The sequence below is a fragment of the Eimeria tenella genome, genomic scaffold (genome assembly GCF_000499545.2).
Source record: "Eimeria tenella Houghton genomic scaffold, Eth_scaff1, whole genome shotgun sequence".
Lineage (NCBI taxonomy): Eukaryota > Apicomplexa > Conoidasida > Eucoccidiorida > Eimeriidae > Eimeria > Eimeria tenella.
Window position 1 is genome coordinate 443411 of NW_013541457.1, and position 22449 is coordinate 465859.

At 55.1% G+C, this 22449-nt stretch overlaps 3 protein-coding genes across 3 annotated transcripts; all 3 read left to right on the forward strand.

Moving 5' to 3' along the window:
* Window positions 1–532: 532 nt before the first annotated feature.
* On the forward strand, window positions 533–2393 carry ETH_00004905 (fatty acid elongation protein, putative; the record flags this gene model as incomplete). Its single annotated transcript, XM_013372372.1, has 3 exons — window positions 533–669; window positions 1375–1570; window positions 1755–2393. 3 exons carry the CDS (start codon window positions 533–535, stop codon window positions 2391–2393), a joined length of 972 nt encoding a protein of 323 aa, XP_013227826.1.
* A 4483-nt stretch (window positions 2394–6876) lies between these two features.
* ETH_00004910 (uncharacterized protein) lies at window positions 6877–18605 on the forward strand (the record flags this gene model as incomplete). The annotated part of the gene is made up of 13 exons (XM_013372373.1): window positions 6877–9147; window positions 9433–9579; window positions 9906–10173; window positions 10361–10902; window positions 11063–11200; window positions 11400–15122; window positions 15798–15941; window positions 16135–16713; window positions 16827–16925; window positions 17088–17507; window positions 17651–17736; window positions 18114–18177; window positions 18447–18605. 13 exons carry the CDS (start codon window positions 6877–6879, stop codon window positions 18603–18605), a joined length of 8640 nt encoding a protein of 2879 aa, XP_013227827.1.
* Window positions 18606–20621: 2016 nt separating this feature from the next.
* Window positions 20622–21337, forward strand: ETH_00004915 (uncharacterized protein; the record flags this gene model as incomplete). Its single annotated transcript, XM_013372374.1, has 3 exons — window positions 20622–20752; window positions 21077–21200; window positions 21293–21337. 3 exons carry the CDS (start codon window positions 20622–20624, stop codon window positions 21335–21337), a joined length of 300 nt encoding a protein of 99 aa, XP_013227828.1.
* Between the last annotated feature and the right edge of the window lie 1112 nt (window positions 21338–22449).

A 22449-nucleotide genomic window follows, 5' to 3' on the forward strand; every position in this document is an offset into this window, starting at 1 on the left:
TGCTGTTGTTGTTATTGCTTTTGCTTTTTTGGTTGTTAGCTTCGTTTTCTTTCTCTGCTGTGTCGCTATCTACTGTGACGCTTGCTGTTGCTGCTGCTGCTGCTGCTGCAGTCGGTAGCCGGCGCCGCGCGTCTCTTGTTCCGTTTCTTTGTCTTTAAATATCTTATCTCTTATTTTCTAGAAGCAAACTTAACCCTGAAATGCTTACCAGCCAAACAGCAGCTGCTGCCCGTTCTCTCTCCTCCGGACGCCGCCGTGTCTGTCCCAGCTCACAGCAGCAGCCGTAACAGCAGCAGCAGCAGCAGCAGCAGCAGTAGCAGCAGCAGTAGCAGCAACTTCGGCAGAGTTTATTTCTGTGTCCTTTGCTGTCCCGAGTGTCTGTCTTGTGGTGTTTGTAGCCGCCGCTTGTCCCGCCGCCGCTGCTGCTGCTGCTGCTGCTGCAGCTGCTGCTCTGCGCGCCCGTTTGCGGGTATTCTTCGGCCATCTAGTTTAATTTTTATTTTTTTATTATTGTGGCACTTTTAATTCCAAAATGCTCTACAAATTCGTCATCAACGATGAGGGTATTGTCCATCGCCTGCCCCCCGGCGGGCTCACGACCTACCCAGCCCAGTCTGTATGGGTCATGCACGAGCGCTTCCCCTTCCTCAAGCCCTTCTACTTTAGCTTGTGAGTCCTCAGCAGCAGCAGCAGCGGCAGCAGCGGCGCTGCAGCAGGCCCTTCGTGCTGCTGCGGAAGCCTTGCTGCGCTGCTGCTGGCCTTCGGCAGCAGATTCTTCTTTTGGTTTTTCCCTTTTCTTTCAAGGGCCCCTTTGGCCCGTGGGGTGTACGTACACTCGCCTCTGCGGACCGCGCCTTCTTGCTGTACATACACTCCGAATCTGCTGCTCTTTCCCTCCAAATTTGCCGCTGCTGCGATTCTTTTTGCTGCCAGTGTCTCTGCTGCTCACCTTCTCTGCTGCTGCTGCCACTTTGCACGGATTTTCGTGCTGCTGCTGCTGCGGAGGCTCTTCCCAGCTTCAAATAAAATGCCCTCAAATGTATTTCCTTTATTCAATGTGTTTTCTCCTTTGCTGCTGCAGCATGCTGCTGTTTGTCTTGAATTCACAATGTTGGTGGTGCTGCATGCAGTTGGTGCCCATGTGTAAATGCAGCCGCAGCAACAGCGGCTGCTGCTGCTGCAGCGGCTGCTGCAGTTGGTGCTGCAGCTGCTGCAGCGGCGTGGCCCTGCCGCGGCGGCTGCTGCCGCCGTCCCCCCTCGCCCGTCGCAGCAGCAGCGCCCTCCGGTGCCGCTGCTGCCGCTGCTGCTGCTGCTGCTGCTGCTGCTGCTGCTGCTGCTGCTGCAGCAGGCTGCGGTGTGGGGTGTGCGTCGCAGCGAGACGGAGTTCAGCGCTGCTGCTGCTTTGAGCTGGAACATTGCGAACTACTATGTGGCCCCTCTTGCTGCTTGTCTTTATTTGCTGTTTTGCTACTGCGGCACGAAATATATGAAAAACAGAGAGCCCTTTGACCTCCGCACTCCCCTCAAGTACTGGAACCTCGCCCTCGCCATCTTCAGCTTCATGGGCATGGTCCGTTGCTGCTGTGCTGCTGGTGCTGCTGCTGCTGCATGTCCGGTGCCGCTGCTGTGGCCTTTCCCTGTGTGTGTGTCCTGCTGCTGCCTCCCCCCTGCTGCTCCCTCCCCGCTCCCCGCCTCCGCCCACCCGCCCCCCCGCCGCCGCCCCGCTGCTGCTGCTGCTGCTGCTGCTGCTGCAGGTGCGGGTGGTGCCGCAGCTGGCGTGCCTGGTGTGTAGCTACGGGTTCGAGGCCTCGCTGGCGAGCCCGCCAGTGTACGCGTACGGGCACGGGGCCGCGGGCTTCTGGACGCTGCTGTTCATTTACTCCAAGTTCTTCGAACTGGTGGACACAGTGTTCATAATTCTGAGAAAAAGGCCCCTCTCGTTTCTGCACTGGTACCACCACGCGACGGTGCTGCTGTACACGTGGGACGCGTACACGTGGGAGCAGCCCGCGGGCATTTACTTCGTGGCCATGAACTTCAGCGTCCACGCGGTGATGTACTTCTACTACTTCCTGGCTGCGCAGCTGCGGCGGCCGCTGTCCTGGGGCATCTTCGTGACGGTGGCGCAGATCTCGCAGATGTTCGTGGGCGTGGGGGTCACCTTCGTGTCCATGTACTTCGCGTTCAGCTTTCCGTACAGGGCCTTTTGGCGCAAGGAGCAGATTCAAGACGCCCTCAGCCACGGCCACTACATCACGCCCAAAAACCTCTACTGGGCCTGCCTCATGTACTCCACCTACTTCTACCTCTTCGCCGAGTACTTCGTCAAGCGCTACGTCAAGGGCAAGGAACACAGCCGCAAGGCCCACAAACACTGCAAACACCTCCAGTGAGCAGCGGCGCCGGCAGCGGCAGCAGCGGCAGCAGCGGCAGCAGCAGCGGCGCCCGCGGAGGAGGGGGGGCTGCGCGGGATTTTTCTTTCGGGGTTTGTTCCGTCTTCGTGAACTCGTGTGCGCGGGGACACATAAATGCATGCACTGCCAATTGCAAGTGTCTTTATGTGCCTTTGTGGGGCTGCATGCACGCATCTATCGCCAACTGCTTCCTGCTGCTGCCTCCACTCTGTTCCTGCTGCTCCTCCTCCCACTAGCGCATTTGCCTTCTCGCGTGCCCCTCTTGGTGCACCCAAAACCCAGGTGTACATACACCCCGCGCGTGCTCCCCCACGCATTCTCAGTCCGTAGCGGTGGCCGCTTGGTGCACTCAGAGGCACTCAGGGCCCCAGGGGGGCCCACGGGTCTCCAGGGGGCCCCACGGGGACCACGGGGGCCCCACGGGGACCCCTCGTGTACCCTGGTGCTGCAGAAATGCTCGCTGTGCGTGTCCCGTGGGCTTCAAAGTAGCGAATGGGCGCGCATGCATGGGGAAGTTGTGTGATCATTTATGTAGACAGCGTATACACACTGTACATATAGTACGTTATGTATATAAGTGCATGCATTGTATGCATCGTCCGTAAATATATATGGTAAATTCTTCGCATTTATTGTATATATTTATCATTTATGCGTATGGTGCATGCAGCAGCGAGCCGCATATATATGCCCAAAGTGTATAGTGCGCCGCCCATGCATGCAATATATGTAGCAAGTCCTTTATATATAATATATTTGTTATATATATTGTATATCTTATATATATAAGTGCTGTATGAAGGTGTATTTGCGAGGATATGCCGGGGAGCCAGTCGAGGGCGTGCGGTGTATAGACAGCTCTGGAGAGGCAACCGCGGCTTCAGGGGCCAGCAAAATGCATCATGTGTCTGCCAATTCACAATTCAAAAACACAATCTAAAATTAAGTAATCTGTATATAGTATATACACAAAGACACAAAGCTGCGCCATCCGCTTTAACCCGTGCCTGCATCAATGTACCTACATCTCTTCACCCCAAGATGTAGGGGGGCCCCCAAGGAGGGGCCCCCAGGGGGGCCCCTGCGGCCTCAGGGGCCCCCAGGGGGGCCCCCGTAGGGGACGGCGGATGCATGCAGCGGCAGACAGGGACTTGATTTGTAAGAAAAGGGGAAATAGAACTTGAGGAGCCCCTAAGGAAAGCCGACTTAGACGCCCTGGCGCTGTTGCTGCTGCTGCTGCCAGGGGGGCTGCTGCTGCTGCAGCGGCAGCAGCAGGTGAGCTGTAGCGGTTGCCGATCTCGCAGCTGCCGCGGCAGCTGCTGTTGCGACCAAGGATCCATCAGCAGCAGCAGCAGCAGCAACAGAGCAGTAGTAGCACAGCAGCAGCAGCAGCAGCAGCAAGGGGGCCTGTTGTTCCTGGTGGCGGCGTTGGCCTGCCTCCGTTTGTCGCAGTTGCTGCGAGTAGAAACAAATTTATAATTCATGAAATCGCCAGTAGCAGCAGCAGCAGCAGCAGCAGTGCAGCTAGATGCACCCGAGTACACAAATAGATTCATATCCTCAGGCACATTTACATATTCTATTTGTTTATTATTTAATAGTGTAAAGTCTCCCGCATATATCCAGATGTAAAAGGAAACATATATGTACACTTCTACTTAGGCCCTCATACATATTTGTACCTGCAAACACATTTATATAAATATATCTTTATTTATATATTTTTATTTATACTTTAATGCTAAGAGTTGTCTATAATACACGAATATATATATACATATATAGATATATATATATATATACTCATGTACATCTACATGCATATTATATACGCACGCTGACATGTGTAAAAACGTTGATGATGCATAAGTATATATATATATGTAAATATATATATATATATATATATATATATATATATGCTGTGTGTATATACATATATACTTGTATGTATTAATCCTATATATACATGTGTGCAGTTCCCAGATACCTTTATATATCTAAGCATAACGTATATATATATATATATGTATTTATTTATAGATCTAGAATATAATGTATATATTATGTATATATGGATGTATATGTGAACATAGGTGTATAGTGTATATATATATTTATAAATATGCATGTGCATATGAATCAGATATAGTATATATATATTTAAACGAATACATATAATTATATTTACGAACATTTTTGCCAAATACCTTTATGTATCTAAGCATATAATGTATATATATATATATATACGTGTATTTAGTGCACAAAATATATATATATATATATAGATGTTGATTCATATTTATATGTATATATATAACGTAAATATAGACCCATATGTATAACAATAATTATCTACATATATATTTGTACATAGACGCCTATAGATCCATTTATAAGACATTTGTGTTGCTTATTTAGCGCTCTCAAGTCCCGGAAAAAATATAGAGAAAGAGCGAAATTAAATGAGGAATACAAATTAATTTTTGAATAAGAATAAAATTTAACGAAATGAATAAAAATAAGAAAAGTATGCGCTGCTGTTTTGCTGCTGCGGGTTTGCCGGCTGCTGCTGCAGCGGAAAGCGCTTTCTTCGGGGAATAAGTTAATAGATAAATGATAAAAATTTAAATAAATAATGAATAAATAATAAATAAATAATAAATATATAACAGATATATAACAAATAAATAAATCTGCGGGACCTCTGGAGCTAATTTGAGCAGCAAAATGGCGAAACTTGAACTGCTGAAAATTGAATCTGAATAGTCAGCAAATGAGGCCAAGCTGTTGGCGCAAAGAGCAGCAGCAAAACGGATAGAGCATTAAATTAAATTAAAATTAAAATATTATATTATGCAAGTATTTGTGTTAAAATGTTCTTCAGCCAGCAGCAAAAGCCAGAAGAAGCAGCTGCTGCTGCTCCCCGAAAAAGTACCAGCAGCAGCAGCAGCGGCAGCAGCCGCTGCAGCAGTAGCAATGCCCTCATGATCCACTAACGCCCATTACCCGCGCCCAGGTGACCTCAGAGGCTGAAGCCCTCCGCCAGCCCCGCAGACCCTCCAGGGGGCCCCTCTGGGGCCCCCTGGGGGCCCCCAGGGGCCCTTTAGACGCCGTGAAACGGGCTTTTCAGGGTTTCGCGGGGCCCCAATCTTCTATTGTTCTTAGGCATATTGAAAGCCTTGTCAGGGAGCTTCAGGGGCCCCCTAAGGCCCCCGAAGTTCTCTTTAGGGGGCCCCTGGGGCCCTCTGGCAGGTCTGTCGGGGTCCTTGGGGGCCCCTCTGGGGGCCCTTGAAAGGCTGTTTCGGGACCCTCTGGGGCCGCTTAGGGGCCCTTTTAGACCCTTTTAGGGGCCCCTCCAGAACCCTTTGGGGGCCATTTCGGAGTCCCTAAAAGGCCTTTTAGGGGGCCCCTAGAGGGCCTCCAAAGTGCCCCCAGAAGACCTCCAGAGGGCCCCAGAGGGCCTCCTTTTAAGGCCCCCAAAGAGCCATATTAGGGTTTCTAAAATGCCTCTAAAGCTCCCAAGGGGCCCCCAGACAGGCTATGTTGTCTAATGCCCATTTTCAAGTCCTATATATGTATATATACTAACTAGTTGCATACATATCTGCCTTTATAGCAAAAGGGGCCCCTAATACTGGGGTCTCGCCTCTATGTAGGTGCTCCTGTGGGGACCCCTTGACCTGGGGGGCCCCCAGTGGCGCTAAACCCCCAGGGGCAGCCCAGGGGCCCCTGGGATGCAGCGCTCTTGGGGCTTCTGACTTTGCTGCTGCTGCTTCTGCTTGCTGCGCTGCTTTTGCTGGGCTGCGCTGAGAGGCCTTGGGCAGCAGAAAGAGCTGCAGCAGAAGCTGAAGGCGAATGGAATTAATTCAAGACTTCTAGCCCAGAAAGAGGGCCCGGGGCCCCTAGCCAGCTGAGGCAATACATTGTAAAAGTTAAAATAGTCAAGGGAAATATGTTTTCGTGGAAACAAGTCTTCAACATCTCTATCTTGTCCTCAGGGGGCCCCGGGGGGCCCCTTGGGGGCCCCCCAGGGGCCCCCAATTGTCTGTTGATGTGTTTTGGATCTCTTGTGTCCACTTGGGATTTGCGTATTTATTATTTCTCATTTTTTCTGCTTTTTGATCTCCGCTTTAGCGTCTCGTGGCGAGCCGTGCTCCCCCAGGCCGTGCAGCGGCGGCTCCAGCGACAGCTGCTGCTTCTGCTGCTGCTGCTGCTGCTTTGCTTCAAACGCAGAGACATAAGACGCACGAGGCTGGGGGCCCTCAAACAAATGCAATGAACTCTTTGGGGCCGCCAGCTGGGGCCAGGGAGGGGTTTACAGGGGGCGCTAGCGAGTGGGCCCCACCACCCCAGCAGTTCGGCGCAGCAGCAGCAGCAGCAACAACTCGAGCAGCAGCAGCAGCAGCAGCAGTAGGCTGCTGAATGTGCTGCAGTCAACCGTACGCGTCTTGCTGCGATGAATTTCCAAACAAAAGGGGCCCCCGACGGGGGGCCCCAGGCAGCAGAGCCCCCGGGGCCCCCAGAGCCTCTGGGTGCACCCCTGCCTGCAGCAGCAGCAGCACACGTAGAAGCAACTGCATCACGAGAAGAACCTGCAGCAAGAGTAGAAGGGGCATCGCCAGCAGCGGCAGCAGCGACAGCAGCGGCAGCTACAGCAGCAGCTACAGCAGCAGCAGCAGCAGCAGCAGTAGCAAATGGGGCCCGGCCCCTCTCGTGCAGCTGCTGCCTCTTTATCCGGGAAACCCTTTGCCGCATGCAGAAAGCAGCACCAGGTGGCCGCAGGGGGAAACCAATAAGGGAAGCAGCAGCAGCAGCAGACGCTGCCTTAGTAGACCTACTGGAGCAGCAGCAGCAGCAGCCTGTAGAGGCCGCAGCAGTAGTTGATGGCGGGAGTCGTGAGAATGGTGCGGCAGCAGCATATGCTGCGGCAGCAGCACCTGCAGCAGCAGCAGCTGCTGCTGCTGCAGCAGGTGCTGCAGTGCTAGTGCCCGCGTCTTCACCTTTCTTTCCTTTTCTTTTATATACTTTCAAATTGTGTCTCTCTGGAGACCAGCCAAAGCTGCAGCTGCTGGCGCTCGAGGCTTCCAACCTGCTGCTGTCTCTGGGTGCTCTACCCCCAGCAACAGTAGCAGCAGCAGCAGGAGCAGCGGCTGCACAGCCCGCAGGCAAGCAGCAGCAAACGAGACACAGCCGGCCCGAGCAAGTGCCCATTGCGGGCGACGTGCAGCCGCAGCAGCAGCAGCAGCAGGCAGGCGTGTCTCCGGTTGCAGCCTCTCCAGAAGCAGCAACGCCTACAAGCCCAACAGCAGCAGCAGCAGCAGCAGCAGCAGCGGCGGAGGTGGAAGGCACTGTGGAGTATTTGACGGAGGCCATAGGGCACTTAGCAGCAGCAGCAGCAGCAGAAGACCCCGTGCTGCTGCAAGTAGTGCGGTGTCTGCTCACAGCCTTGACAGCAGCAGGGGCCCCCCTGCATGGGGGGCCCCTCTTGGGGGCCCTTTCATCTCTATTTGCTGTTTGTGTCACAGCAGCAGCAGATGACTTAGCCAGAGCTTCCCACGCTGCGCTGCTTCAGGCCCTGGATGCTGCTGTCCACAGAGCTGCTGCTGCTGCTGCTGCTGCTGGTCGTGCGGGGGCACGCGCAGAGGCAGCAGCACCGGCAGAAGCAGCTGCAGCTGGGCTTACGAAACGGGAAGCTGCAGCTGCAGCGGCTGCTGCAGTAGAAGAGGCCGCAGCAGCAACAGCCGCAGCAGCAGCTGCTGAAGGCGCGGCGAGCCTGCAGCCAGCAGCAGAAGCAGGAGCTGCTGCTAGCACTGCTGCTGCTGCAGCAGATCCGTGCAGAATCACTGCAGCACCTTTTGATGGGCCCCCAGCTGATGCTGCTGCTCCGGGCTCCGAAGCAGCAGCAGCAGTAGCGAATGAGTCGCAGGAGGCAGCACACGCAGCAGTTACTGCTGCAGCACCAGATGCAGCAAAAGCAGCAGCAGCAGCAGCTGCTGCTGCAGCGGAGCATTCTGATGCAGAAGCAGCAGCGATCCTCGGGGCGAGCGCAGTAGTGGACACGCCAGCAGGTGCAGCAGCAGCAGCAGCAGCAGCAGCAGATTCAGCAGCAGCAGCAGCAGACTCAGAGAAACTGCCCTTTGTGTCAAGGGTTAACTTACCAGCAGAAGCGGAAGCAGACGGCATTGCAGCAGCAACAGATGCCACAGCAGCAACAACAGCAACAGCAGCAGACACACCGCAGGCGTTGCAGTCGCCGGCAGCAGCAGCGTCAGCAAGAGCAGCAACAGCAGCAGCAGCCGCGTCAGCAGCAGCAGCAGCTGCTCCAGCAGCAGCAGCAGCAGCAGCAACTGCTGCAGCGGTAGTTGCTGCTGCTACTTCTCCCCTAGCTGCCGAAACGCCTGCGAACGAGCTCTCAGCAGTTGACAGCGGGCGGCAGCCTACCTGCAGCAACAGCAGCAGCAGAAACAGCAGCAGCTGCAGCCGCCGCCACCGCAGCAGCAGCAGCAGCAGCAGCAGCAGCAAGCTTTCCTACCGGCCGGTGCTGCTGGAAGTGAGAGATCTGCTGCTGACCCTGCAGGCCCTTTGCCGCATTGCAGATGGCGAGGGGCCCCTCAGGGGGCCCCCCAGGGGGCCCCCGCCCGACAGCAGTTTGGAAGGGGCCCTTGGGCCCTCAAGAAGCAGACGCAGCAAACGCCTGGCCCTGGAAATGATCCTTGCTGTTGCCCAGGTAACAAGTGCTGCTGCTGCTGTTGCTGCTGTTGTTGCTGTTGCTGTTGCTGTGGCGGCGGCTGCCGCCATTGTTTGCGCTACTGTTGGTACTGGCAGCGTTTCCAGTGTCATCAGAGCTGCTGCTGCTGCTGCTGCATGAGAAGCCTAGGCTGCTGCTGCTGCTGCTGTCGCTAAGACTAGCAGTGCTGTTGCTGCCGCTGCATTATGTGTTTATCTCGCCGCGGTCACGGGCTGTGTCGCTGCCCCAGCCCTCGTCCTGCTGCTGCTGCTGCTGCTGCTGCAGAGCTTGCCTAAGGCATTGTGGGGAGACCCGTCTCTGGTGCTGCTGCTGCGGCAGCAGCTGCTGCCTGCCCTTGGCCGCAGCCTGCAGGATGCAGCGCTGTGTCGGATGGGTCTGGAGATTGTGCTTCGAGTTGCAGAGACAGCTGAGGTCCGTTGCTGCTGACGGCCGCAGGGCTGCTGCTGCTGCTACTGCTGTTGGAGCGACTATTTTCGTTGCTGCTGCTGCGCCGCTGCTGCTGCAGCGGCAGCAGCTTTCGCCCCCGTACATTCTTGTCGCGTTTACATTTCAGCCCTCCATTCCAGATAGAGCCTTGCATAGTGCTGCAGTCAGCAACAGCAGCAAGCCGTGTCGCTAGCTCCCTTTGCTGCTACTGTCGCAGCAGCATTTTCGGCTATTTACGGCTAATGGAGGCCTGCCTTTGCTGCGCAACCGCTTCTTATTTGCTGCTGCTGTGCTGCTGCTGTTTGCTGCAGGGGCCGCTGCTGGTAGATGTGAGTATATTTGTGGGAGAGATGGTGGCGCCGCTGCTGCAGGCAGCGCAGCCGCGCCCGCAGCAGCAGCTGCAGCAGCAGCAGCAGCAGTCCGTGTCGCAGAAGCTGGCCGCGCTGGCATTCCTTGCGCGGCTCTTTCGCGCTGTGCCGCTGCTGCTGCCGCTTTTATTTGCTGCTTTCGATTTGGCCTACGAGGGCGAAGACGTGCTGCTGCAGGTTGTACAGACACTGCAGCGCCACGCTGCAGCAGGTCCGTCACCTTCTTTTCTGAGTCTTTTTCATTCTTAATTTAATTCAAATAAGTTCTTTTTGATTCAAACAAGTTTTTTTTTTAACTTCCTTCTTGCCTTGCTGCTTCCTTGAGTTGATTCTCGTGGCTGCTGCTCAGAGCCTGTTTTGCTGCTGCTGCCCTGCGCGTTTCTGCTGCAATGCCTCAGGGGACGCAGCAGCCACGCCAGGCCTGCAGCAGCAGCAGCAGCGGGAGCTGCGTGCTGCAGCAGTTGCTGCACTATCTTCCTTAGCTGTGGCGCTCAAAGACTGCAGGCGAGGGCGGCCAGGCAAAAGCAAAGAAAGCCCTAAGAGCCACCCACAAGAGCAGCAGCAGCAGCAAGCGAATCTGCATGCAAATGGAGGCGGCAAGCTCGCCCTGGAGTCTTCGTTCTCCCCAGAGACTCCCACCACGCTCGGCGCAGAAGAGCACCAGCAGCAGAAGCAGCAACAGCAGCAACAGCAGCAGGGTGAGGTCCAAGATGGGCGGAGCGAACAGCAGGCAGAAGCCGCAGCTCCCATTACTTCTCTGGGCAGCAACAGCAGCCCGACAAGCAGCAGCAGCAGCAGCAGCAACAGCAGCAACAGACACCTGGCAGAGGAGGTGCGGCGGCGGCGCGAGTGGAAGCGCCGGCTATATGCTGCCATCGAAAGCTTCAACAGAAAACCCTCAGAAGGGCTGCAGCAGCTGCTGCAGCTGAAGGGTTTGCCGGTGAGGCTGTCTGTACACCACAGCAGCAGCAGCGAGCACGGCGACAGCTGCTTCCCTCATTTGCTTCACTCATCCCCCACGATTTGTTTCTGCACTCCGCTGCCCGCTGGGCCTCCACTTGCTGCTGCTGCTGCTGCTGATGGCTTTGGACTTGCTGCAGGACTCGCCGGAGGCAGCGGCGCTGCTGCTGCTGCAGCAGCGGGGCCTCAGCAAAGCTGCTGTCGGCGAATTGCTAGGGGGAGACTCAGAAGCCTCCAGGGCTTTGCTTTCAGCTTTTCTGCAGCGTTTGAGTTTCGCTGTACGTACACTGCGCGTTTATTGGCAATCGTTTGGTCGACGATGTTTAGTTTGTGTTTTAGTTGTGTTTTTTGGTGGCTAATTTGTTTCAAAATTCATTTATTTGCGCCCATTTTGCTGCCTGTGCACTCGCCTTAAATGCCGCCCCTGTGCTGCTGTTGCTGCTGCTGCTGTTGCTCCTGCTGCTGCTGCCCCCGCAGGGCCGTCCCATTGATGAAGCCCTTCGCCTTTTTTTGTCCCTCTTTCGGCTGCCTGGGGAGGCTCAGAAGATCGACCGCATACTTGAGCGTTTTGCTGAGCGCTACTTTCAAGACAACAGCAGCGACGGCAGCAGCAGCAGCAGCAGCAGCCAAAGCAGCAGCAGCAGCGGCAGCGGCCCCAGTGCTGAAGGAGAGGAGCTCACCGGCAGCAGCGACATGGCCGGAGATCCCAAAGGGGCTCTTCCGCGCAAGCCCAGCAGCGGCAGCAGCCAGCAGCTGCAGCAGCAGCTGCAGCAGCAGCAGCAACAGCAGCCTGCGGACGCGGACGAGCTGAGTGTGCGCAGCTACAAGCTGCCTTCTGCAGACTGCTGCTACATCTTGTCCTTTTCGCTGATTATGCTGCACACGGACTTGCACTCGAAAGAAGTGAAGCCGAGCCGGAAAATGACAAAAATGGAATTTGTCAAAAACAACAGAGGCATCAACGAAGGCAAAGATTTGCCTCAGCCCTTTCTGGAGGCCCTTTACAACAGAGTGGCTAAGGAGGAGTGGGTACTGCCTGACCAGAGCACCGGGGGCCCCCTGCAGCAGACGCGGGGGGCCCCCCTAGCGCGGGCCTTTCAAGGGGCGGGGGGGCCCTGGGGGACCCCCCTGGGGTCCCGGGGCCCCCGATGGCTCGTCAGTGCGCACCGGGCGGAACTTCAGCAGTTGCGGCAGCAGCAGCAGCAGCAGCGGCAGCTGCAGCTGAGCAGCAGAGTCCTCTACGAGGACGAGTTGGGCGAGCTGGTGCACTTCATGCTGGACGCTGTGGGGCAGCTTGTGCTGCAGGGACTTGCTGCTGTGGTGGGGGACTTGGGGGCCCCCCAGGCAGCAGCAGAAAGCGCAGTGGAGGGCCTGGGGGCCCTCCTGACACTTTGTTGCAGCGAAGGGCAAGGGGCCACAAGGGACGAAACAGCTGCGACTTTGCGCACGCTGTCGCAGCTGCACCGGGCGGGGCAGCAGATGCTGCAGCGCAGGCACATTTTGGCGGCGCAGCAGCTGCTGCAGGCAGCAGCAGAAGAGGGGGACCAGCTCGAAGCTGCTTGGATCCACGTGCTGCTGCTGCTTTCGCAGCTCGACTTCTTGCAGACGGCCCACTGCCAGGCGATGAAGGCTGCGGACTCAGCGGTGAGAGAAGAGAGGCGGCAAAGGGTGAATGCCCACAAGACCGCGTCAGCAGCAGCAGCAGCAGCAACAGCAGCAGCAGCAACCGCAGCCGCCGCGGTCGTGGCAGCCCCCTTCTTCGTGGACGCAGCCAAAACCCATGTCCAGCCACAGCAGCAGCAGCAGCAGGCTCTAGAGGGTGCAGAAAGCTCTTGGGTGCTTGTGTCTTCGCCTGCTACTGAGGGGGCCCCTAACCTGGCTCGCGGAGGGGCCCCCTTCACGGTCTTAGGCCCCATGAAGGAGAATGTTCTGTTTGAGAACATGTGCCTGATAGAAAGTTGTTTGGATTTGTCTTGTGTCGATTTGCTGTTTTATTCTTCGGTTCACCTCAGCGACTCGGCTTTTGTGGGGTTCGTAACGGCGCTGCAGCAGGTCTCGTTGCTGGAGTTACAGCAGCAGCAGCAGCAGCCGCCGCAGCAGCAGCAGCCGCGACTCTTTGGCCTTCAGAAGCTAGTGGAGACAGCCGACTACAACATTGGACGGGTTCATCTAATTTGGGGTTTGCTGCAGCAGCACTTCGTTGCTGCTGCGCTGCATGCGGCCCTGCCGGTGCGCCTCTGTGCCCTAGACGCGCTGCGTCAGCTAGCCAGTAAGCAGCTGACCCAGCAGCAGCAGCAGCAGCAGCAGGAGGGAGGGGGGCGCATGCTGCACTTCGAGGAGCAGCTAATGGCCCCCTTCTTGACAGTTGCTTCTGACCCCCACACCCAAGATGCTGTCCGGGAATATATTCTTCACATTTTGAAGCATCTCGTGGAAGCAAATGGAACTCAAATCCGTTTTGGCTGGAGGTCCATACTTTTGTGTCTGCACTGCGCTGCTGTGAACATCCTCAGCAAGGCGCCTGCTGCTGCAGCTGCTGCTGCGGTAGCGGCGGCGGCCGCCGCACCCGCGGCGGCGCCGCTAGCAGCAGCAGCACCCCCAGTGGTAGTAGCAGGCACGCACTTTAGCCCGCACCCGACAGCAGTAACAGCAGCGGCAGCAGCAGCAGCAGCCGCCGCCGTGGCCGCTGCCACGACAGCGCCGGGTGCTGCAGCAGCAGCAGCAGCAGCAGCAGAAGCAGCAGGGTCAGCGGAGCAGCTGCGGAAGCGGCTGCTGCTGGTCTTTGACATTTTAGATGAAGTGCTCAGTCGGCATGTCTATTCTCTTGGAGCTGCAAATATCTCTCAAGCAACTTCTTCTCTTTCCCTCATTGCTGCAAACCCTCTTGACCCGCAGCTGGCCGTAAAAGCAGTGCAGGCGCTGGAGGCCACAGCTACTACCCTAGTCCAGCTGGCGGACAAGCAGCAGAAGCAGCAGCTGCAGCAGCAGCAGCAGCCCCTGCAGCAAACCGAAACCTGGGCAGGAACAGAAGCAGCAGCTGCAACTGTAGACGGAACGGCTGCAGACGGCTTTGCTGCAGAGGCAGAAGTGCCCGTCGGCGCTTTGCGCCCTTCGGCGCTGCGCGGATCTGCTCTTGATGCTGCAGCAGCAGCAACAGCGACAGCAGCAGCAGCAGCAGCGACAGCAGCAGCAGCAGCAGCAGCAGAGGAGAGGACGTCTGCCGGTGCTGCACTGAGCTTCCCCTCTTTCTTATCCATCTTGCTGGCCCTGGGGCAGCTTGCTTGCCGTCCTGGTGGCGCGAGGGGCCGCACAGCTGCAGCAGCTGCAGCAGCAGCAGCTGCGCCCGCTGCTGCAGAGGCAGCACCTGGAACAACGGAGGGGCCTGCTGACCCTTCAGCTGTTGGCAGGGGGCTTCCTGCCCCTGCGTCAGCTGGGCAGCCACACACAGGATCAGCTGCAGCCGGGGCAGCAGTAGTAGCAGCAAGTAGGAGCTTGTCCGTGGACGATGGGGCCCTTGACGGACTTTTGGGGCTTGGCGCATGCGGTTTTGCTGGGCCAAGAGAAGCGGCGCTTGCTGCTTTATTCCGCCTGCTGCAGCAACACGGGAGCCGCCTTGTTGCTGCCTCTCCAGAAGCAACTGCAGCAGCAGCACCGTCACAGGCAAGGGGGGGTCCGGAGGCCCCAAACCAGCAGCAGCGGCAACAGCAGCAGCAGCAGCAACAACAAGCAGGTCTCTATCCCCCACAGGAGTTGTGGCAAATAGTGTTGAAGGGCGTTTTGTCCCCTGTTTTTGAGGACCTCTTCTTTGACCTTCACGGCTGCGGGGCCCGCAGATCTAAACAACAGCGGCAGCAACAGCAACAGCAGCAGCAGCAGCCGCAGCAGCTGCTGCAGCAGGACAAGCAAGAGCAGCCTCAGCGGCTTACGAACGTAACAGCTGCCTCGCTGTTTGTGGTTCGCAGAGAAGCAGAGAACAACGATCGGGAAAGCAGCGGCAGCAGCACGAACACGGGCAGCGGCAGCTTTAGCAGCAACAGCAGCAGCAGCAGCAGCATCAGACCCGGCAGCAAAGAAGATCAGCTGCGGCTCAACACCGAAGAAGAAACGCTGTGTTGGTTTGCCATTCGAGCGCTGGGGCGTCTGGTGTACGTACACTTCAAGCAGCTGCGGCATTTGCTCAGACCCTTCGTCGCTCTCATGGTGCGGCATTTCAACTGCAGTGTATGTACAGGTTGCCTTGCAAGGTCTCTAGATGCACAACTATAATATATTTGTGCGTATATTGTACACGATATATATAATATTTATGATATCTATAATATGGTCTTGCAAGGTCTCTAGATGCATAACTATAGTACATATCTGCATAATTTTTTATAGTATATAGTATTTATAGTATTTATAAGTTAAATATATATTGTTTGTGTATCTACGTCGTGTACGTACGCTGCTGGTGAACTGCACAGCCGTTGTAGAAGCCGCAGTTTCGTGTTGAATTAGTTCTTAAAGAAAATTTTAAAGGTTTTAGGGGGCCTGTCTTCCCTTTTTAGATTTGCTCACTTGAGCTGCTGCCCACAAAAGTGTTGCGCCTTGAAATTGTTTATATCTTTAAATGTCGAATTTGCATCATAGTGCATAGAGGCCTATAGGAAGCCAGTTTATTGTATATGTGACAATGAAAATTTGTAGCTAGATGTTTGTATATATATACTTAATGGATATACTTAATGGTATAAACTTTCATAGTTTACATTCAGGAACACAGTCAGCTACAGCTACATGTCCCGGAGGTTGCCGCGCCTGCTGTTGCTGTTGCTGCTGCGGTCTTGTTGCTGCTACTGCATTGCTGCTACTTCTGTCTCGTTGCTGCTGCAGCTAGGAGGGCTTAGCGACCCTCCTACGGAGTGTGGGGCCCGTCTCAGCGTGGAGGGGCTTCGCCGGCTGCTGCAGTCTTTGAAGCAGTACCTGCAGCAGCCAGAGGCAGCAGCAGAATGGCTGGCTGTTGCCGGTGCCGTAGCAGTGAGTTCCAGCCCTTTCCCTGCGCCTACTGGTGCACCCGCAGCAGCACCAGCACCAACTGCGGCTGCTGCTCCTGCTTCGCGAACAACTCTATGCACGCACATCTGGCACCTCTTGCATGCGCTTCTCTGCGCATTAGATCTTTTTTTATCTTTGCTGCTGTTGCTGCTGCTGTCTTCTCCTTTGCCCGTAGGACGCCTTCAGCCATTCGGCCCCGCGGGCTCTTCTGGCGAGAGCGGCTGTGACGACCCAGGCCCTTCGTTTGTCTTTTGGTCTCTACTTCTCTTCAATTGAGACACAAGATCTAGGCCCCAGTGCGGCAGCCGCTGCTGAAGCGGCTCACCAACAGCAGCAGCAAAAGCAACGGCAGCGAGAGAAGCAGCAGCAGCAGCAGCGGCATCTGCAGCAACGACACCAGGAGCAGCCGCAGCAGCCCCTGCCGCAGCAACAACAGCAAAGAAAGCAGCATCGGCAACGGGATGATTCCCCAGGGCCTTCGTTTGGCCACCCGCTTGACTGGTTATTGCAGGAGGGTCTCCGCAGCAGCAGCAGCAAAATGCCAGCAGGCACGGAGCCCCTGCCTGCTGAAGACCGGCAGCTGCTGCTGCGCTGTCTGCCAGAGTCCATCTGCAGCAGCAGCAGCAGCAGCAGCAGCAGCCGGACCCCGACGGCCGTTGGCGGCCACCTGATGGCCCCGCTCAGGCTTCCGTTTGATCCGCAGGATGTCGCAGCAAGATGTGTAGCACAACTGCTGCTGATAGACTTGCTGAGGGTAAGCTAAGCACTTACAGTAGCAGCAACGGCAGCAGCAATGGTACTAGCAGCAGAGGCAACGACCACAAGAGGAGCAGCAGCATTAGCTGCTCTTTTTGTATTTTTTTTCAGAAAGAGTTCATTGGAAATCTTCTGCCAGTGGGGGCCCTCCGGCTTCTAGTCTGCTGTTTGGAGGCCTCATTTATTTTCGCTTACTTGTATAATCAGCAAGTAGGGCAGTTGACTTTGCATTTGCTGCACCTGCTACTGCCCCAGCTGTTGCTGCTGCTAGACGCTTCCCTGAATTCACGGCGTTGCTGCTGGTGCTAGCGACCTGCTGTGATGCTGCTGCGCTTTTTACTGCGTTTCGTGCTGCTGCTTTTGCTGCTGCAGGTTTCGTTGCGGCTGTGGCTGCAAAGGTGCGGTTTCATGGCAGGGCTCAAGCAGCTCCCTGGGCTGCTGAAGCAGCACCGTGAGGCAGCTGCTGCAGCTGCTGCTCTGATGCTGTCAGCTCTCAGCGAAACGTCAAACCCAGAGAAACAGCAGCAGGAAGGTGCTGCAGCTGTTGCAGTTTCAGAGCTGGCACCAGCAGCAGCGCCAGCTGCAGCTGCGTCTGCTCAAGACCTAACAGCTTTCGCCCTGCCCCGATACCTGCGTTTTTGCCGCTGGCACATTGTTCAATTTCTCTGGAAGGAGGAGCAGCTGCAGCGGCTGTTGGAGCAGCAGCAGCAGCACCAACAGCACCAGCAAACAATAGTGGCGAAGGAGGGATTCGCGCACGACCCGTCGAAGGCCATCCAACAGGCAGAGCTGGTGGGTGGCTCTTTCTCGCCGGTGCATTGCTGCTGCAGCTGCTGTTGGTGCTGCTGCCACTTCTGCACATCGTTTAAAGGCTGCTGCTGTTAGAGTAGCCTCGCTCATTATGAGTAGCTGTGGGATGCCCGCCGGCGTCTCAGGCGGAAGTGAGTCGCGAGCTGACGGGTCTGTCAGTGCTTATCTCATCCTCAGTCCTTCAAGGCCTCAACGACTTGCCAGGCAACATGTAAGCCTTAGCAGCTGCTAATGCTGTTGCTGTTGATCCTGCTGCTGCGGCTGCTGAAGCTGATGCTCTTGCCGCTAGTGTCGCTGCGGCCGCCGTGGCAATGTGTGTCTTCCTTTCTATTTGATAGGGTCTTCCTGACGCTGCAACTCTGTTGCAAGAGTTGTTATTGATGCTGTAGTTTCTATTTCGAATATTGTTGCTGTTGCTTCAGCCGCTTTTGCCGCACTATCCATTTAGTATGTGGCGCAGCTGAGGTAGTTAGTTGATTTCGTGACTTCCCTACAGGCGTTTCTCCTGTTAGGACCCAGTGAGGGGTCCAGGAGTTTCTCGTTTGATCCTAAGTGTGCTTTGCTGCTGTGCTGTTGCTGCGTTTTCAGGGCTGCCTCAAACGCTTCACTCGTTCTGGGCCTCGTTTTACAGCTGACTGCTGCAGCGTCGCCGGTAGGTTGATGTCGCTGCAGTTGGAATACAGCAGTTGTGACTTTTGCAGCTGCCGCGGACCTTTTGCTGCTGCTTCAGCGTCTGCTGCTATTGATGTGTAGCTGCTAGCGTTGCTGGCACACAGCTCTTGCTGTTCCTGCTCCTCTTGCTGCCGATGGGCGATGAAAGTGCCTGTGGTTCCCGTAGCGAGCTTAACGAGCCTGCACATCTTTATTTTCAGGTGTGCAAGCAGCATCAGGACAGTGTGTTCTTTGCGTGGGGTTGCTCAGGAAATGCGCAATGAAGCCCGAAAGGCGATGCAGCGACTCCTCACCCGCGTCCTCCCGGGGCGCTTCTGCGCCTTGCAGCTGCTTCCTCCCCTGCTGACGGCGCAGCCCGAGGCAGCTGCTGACCAGAAGGCGACCAAGGCATCACAAGGACCACAGTGACAGCAGCAGCAGCAGCAGGAATAACAGCAGCGTTAGTGGGTGCTGCATCAACGGCGCCGCATATTCTCGTAGTTTCGTGTATTTCGCTTCCTGGCATGTGGCCAAATTTGGAGCAGAGTGGCTATTTGAGCCTGGACACATGTCTTTTTTCTTCTGTTTTGTTGTTCTCTTCCCTCTTCTTCTCGCTGTCCTATATCTCTTTCAGATGGCAGCTGCACTGCGGCCTGCAGGCACCCATCAGCAACTGTATCAGTTTGCTGCGAAATCAACTAACTTTCGGAGCAGCTAACTCGTGCAGTAGCTGGATAGTGATGAAGGCAGCTGACAAGTTGGCAAGCTCGCGAGTCAATTAGCTGCAAGTGTGGCTAGTTTATTAGCGAGTGTGTTCTGCCACTGGGGTCGGTGGGGATTTCAACTAGCTGCAGAGATACCTTCCCAGTGAGCAGTGTCGCTGCACGCCCTTTAGTTTGCCCGACTGCCGCCATAGAACAGCAATTTCAAAGAAGGGACAGACACAGAGTACAAACAATCCTGTTCAGCTCTACCGATGCATCTACACAGTCGGCTGGCATGTGCCGTGCAACCAAAGGCTCAAGGGGAGCAAGTACAAAAGAAGCAGCTCAATGAAATGAACTTCAGAGCTCGGAGAAGCAGTCAAAAGTTTGGCGTCTCTTGATGAGTCGTTAGGTATCTCTCAATTATAGCAGCGCCCGCCCACCACAGCAGTTGTTACGAAGTCGATTTGAACTGAAGTCAGTCGCGCCCATGGACAAAAAGCGCTTCATGGTTCACAGTGAGTTAATTACAAAAAGGCGGGATATATCGAGCTCCCCCTCGCTAACAAATACCAAGCTTAGCTGCCCGTAGCCAAAATTAGTAGACACCTAAAACAATAGGGCCGTTTGCTGCAGGAAAACATTCCGGGTCATATACATCTGTCTTGATGAGAACACATCATGAGCATGCAAACAGTCAAACAAGCGGGAGAAATTTGTTTGCAATCAGCCCCGAGCGCAATGCAGCGCCACTTGACCCTATTGGGACCGCACTAACCTTTTCCCCTTGCTGAGTTAGGTAGGGATTATTAGGTCACGAAAAATAACCCCTCATGCGAGTCAGTGTTCTGAATCAATGTATATTGGACTGAATATATTCTCCAGAGGCTTGTTTTTCCGTTGGCAATTGTGCGAACAGAGAAGGGCTGTAGGCTCAACTTGCCCAATCAGTTGGGGATAGTCTTTAGTTGAGATACTTTTCAAAGCCACAGAGAACAAGCAGAGAGTATGTTCTCTGATGCGTGCAAGTACCCGGCTTGTGCGCAGCAAGTAACCCCCTCAAGCAACCACCTGGGTAGGCCCCTTAAGCCGCTTAACCACATAATAAGACTTCCTATCTGGCCATGACAGCATTTAACATTTGCGTGGATGTAAGGCCACAAAATCACTGTGCTTGTTCGAAGGCGTAGAGATGGAAACACAGGAACATTTTGTTTCGTAGTTAACTCGTATTTTGCGGGCCGCCTTTCCTTTAGCATCCGCTAGGCCACAGACGGCCGATCTCAATTGAACTCTAACCATCGATTGGGTTTGTTTTTCTGACCACAGCACTTTATTTTTCTATGTTTACGACAAAGTGTAGGCAACTGTCTAGTTGAACTTGCTGTGCGTGCCTTTTTACCAGTTTGCTCCGTTCGCCCGCGCCACCTCGTTTTTTCAGAAATCAACTTTAATCATTATATTGTCAAATACGCATAAGAATAGAACATGAGGGGGAAACATACGACTCAATTGCGGAACAAGCCGAGCGCTGTGCCATGCTGCTCGCGCGCATGCATATTGCAGTCCCACATGCTGCCGTCAGATAAGCATTGTGAAGGCTATACAAAAGTGAACCTACTTTGTTTACTGTTCCTAGATAACGACAGTAATCATGCAGGGTCTCTTTCGTTTTTCCCGTTTCTGCCTTGCGGCAACGCATGGCGCGAACGGGCACTCGACGTCAGGATCCCTGAACAATATGTTCCGGCGAATTAAATTCGGCAATCCTTTTGCAGATGATTACCCCGAATGGATCTGGAGAGGACTGAAAAACAGCCGAAAGGGTAAAGATATGTTCGCCCCCTTCTTTAGGCTCCTGAATGCCACCAAGTGCGTCCCGTGGTCACCGAAGTTCGGGGCCTTTTCGCATTGTTTCCTCTCTAAACCCAGTGGATTCGCATTATCAGAAGCCCCATGATGCCACAGAATGACTTAAGGGCAAGCACGGAGCCTTGAATTATCGCTACCCAAGACCTAGCCTCCGCTGCACACCCCGCCGCAGGCTCTACGCTGCTACACCGCAGCTGTAACTAGCGTGTTGGTTTCACCAATTAACAGGGAACTCATACGAGCGTGTGCAATTGCCAACAACGTCAGCACTGGAAAACGCAGTCGGCTCACTGGCAGATCTGGCGTCCTGTGCACGTTCTGCAGGATCTACGACTACGTGCTCAAGAACAACTGGTCCTATTGGATGTTCGTAGTCAGCGGGGGAATGGTCACTTCCTACGTCTGGAGCGAGACATGGAATAAAATATGGAGATCTGTAAACCGCGGGGTACGTCCCAACCACACAGACTTATAGCGGATGACCCGCCTCTTGTTCACTGTAACATAGATTCCACCTATTATGCGTTTCTCTGTTTACAGAAGTTGTACAACGACGTTCCCTACGTCTACCCAGAGGAGGAGTAGCACCGATTGGCGCAGCGCTGCGCGTGAAGGCGTACACGCCCCCAGGTGTTGAGCTTGCATGCCCGCGTAGTGCGAGCGCACACTTAGCCCTAGGCAGAGCAGAACGGGGCATCATGGGCCAAAAATTGGCCGCTGCCGCTGCGTGGGCGCAGGCTGAAGCGTGGAGTGCCGGTGGGACGTGCAGCTCCTTTTACAGCTGCGCGTCCTCACATGCAATGTTCAGTTAGTCCGCAAGCGAGGTGGCCACTTCGCAACAGCCGCCAAGCAACAAAACCAAATACGCTGAGCACCCCATGCAGCTCATACAGACCGTGCGAAATTCAAATTGAAGCAACTCCGCCAGCAGAGCAAAACGTGTGCGTTTGCCTGGCTGTCGACACTAAGTTTGGTAATTTTTTCACGTATATCTCAATTTTCTCCTGGACCTCTATGCCTTCACCCCCGCTCCTCACTAGAGACGAGGATGCCGTCCCCGCGTTATCGAGTGGCACCAAACGCATCTCGAAAGCATCACTCCGAAAGCAGCCGACCTCGTTGCCAATATGCCGTGGCAGCACCTACTTTCAAGCCAAAACGAAGACCAAACAGCCGCACTGAACCCCACTGGCGCCCCTTGGTCACGTTCACACAAAACGGTCACTCCAACACTGCCGATGGAACACCATTACTTGAGACTCAAAGCCGCAGTGGCTCAAACAGCGACAACTAGCGATGAATGCAAAATCAACTCGCCGCTGCCCCACTGCGGGAACACCAACCTAGGGCGAATGCAGTAGTAGACTGCTGGAAACATCAAGCCCTACGAAAAAACTCCAGCACCCCGTAGCGCCAAAAGCATCCAGGCTGCACACCTTCGCTGTGCACGCCGACAGTTAACAAACAAAACCGCTGCCGCGCCTGCGGCGAACAGGCAGCCGGGGAACTGCGCTTCTGCTGCAGCTTCGTCCGGTCACCGTTTAGCTGAGGTGGCTGGTGTGAAGTTGTACGGCTGCGCCGCAACGAAAAGCACACGCATCGCTCCTGGCTATTCGGTGTGTTAGGCACCCATATACGGCCAGCTCGACGCGGCCACGTGACTCTGCCGTCAACAGCGGCCCAAGACGCCGCCAGGC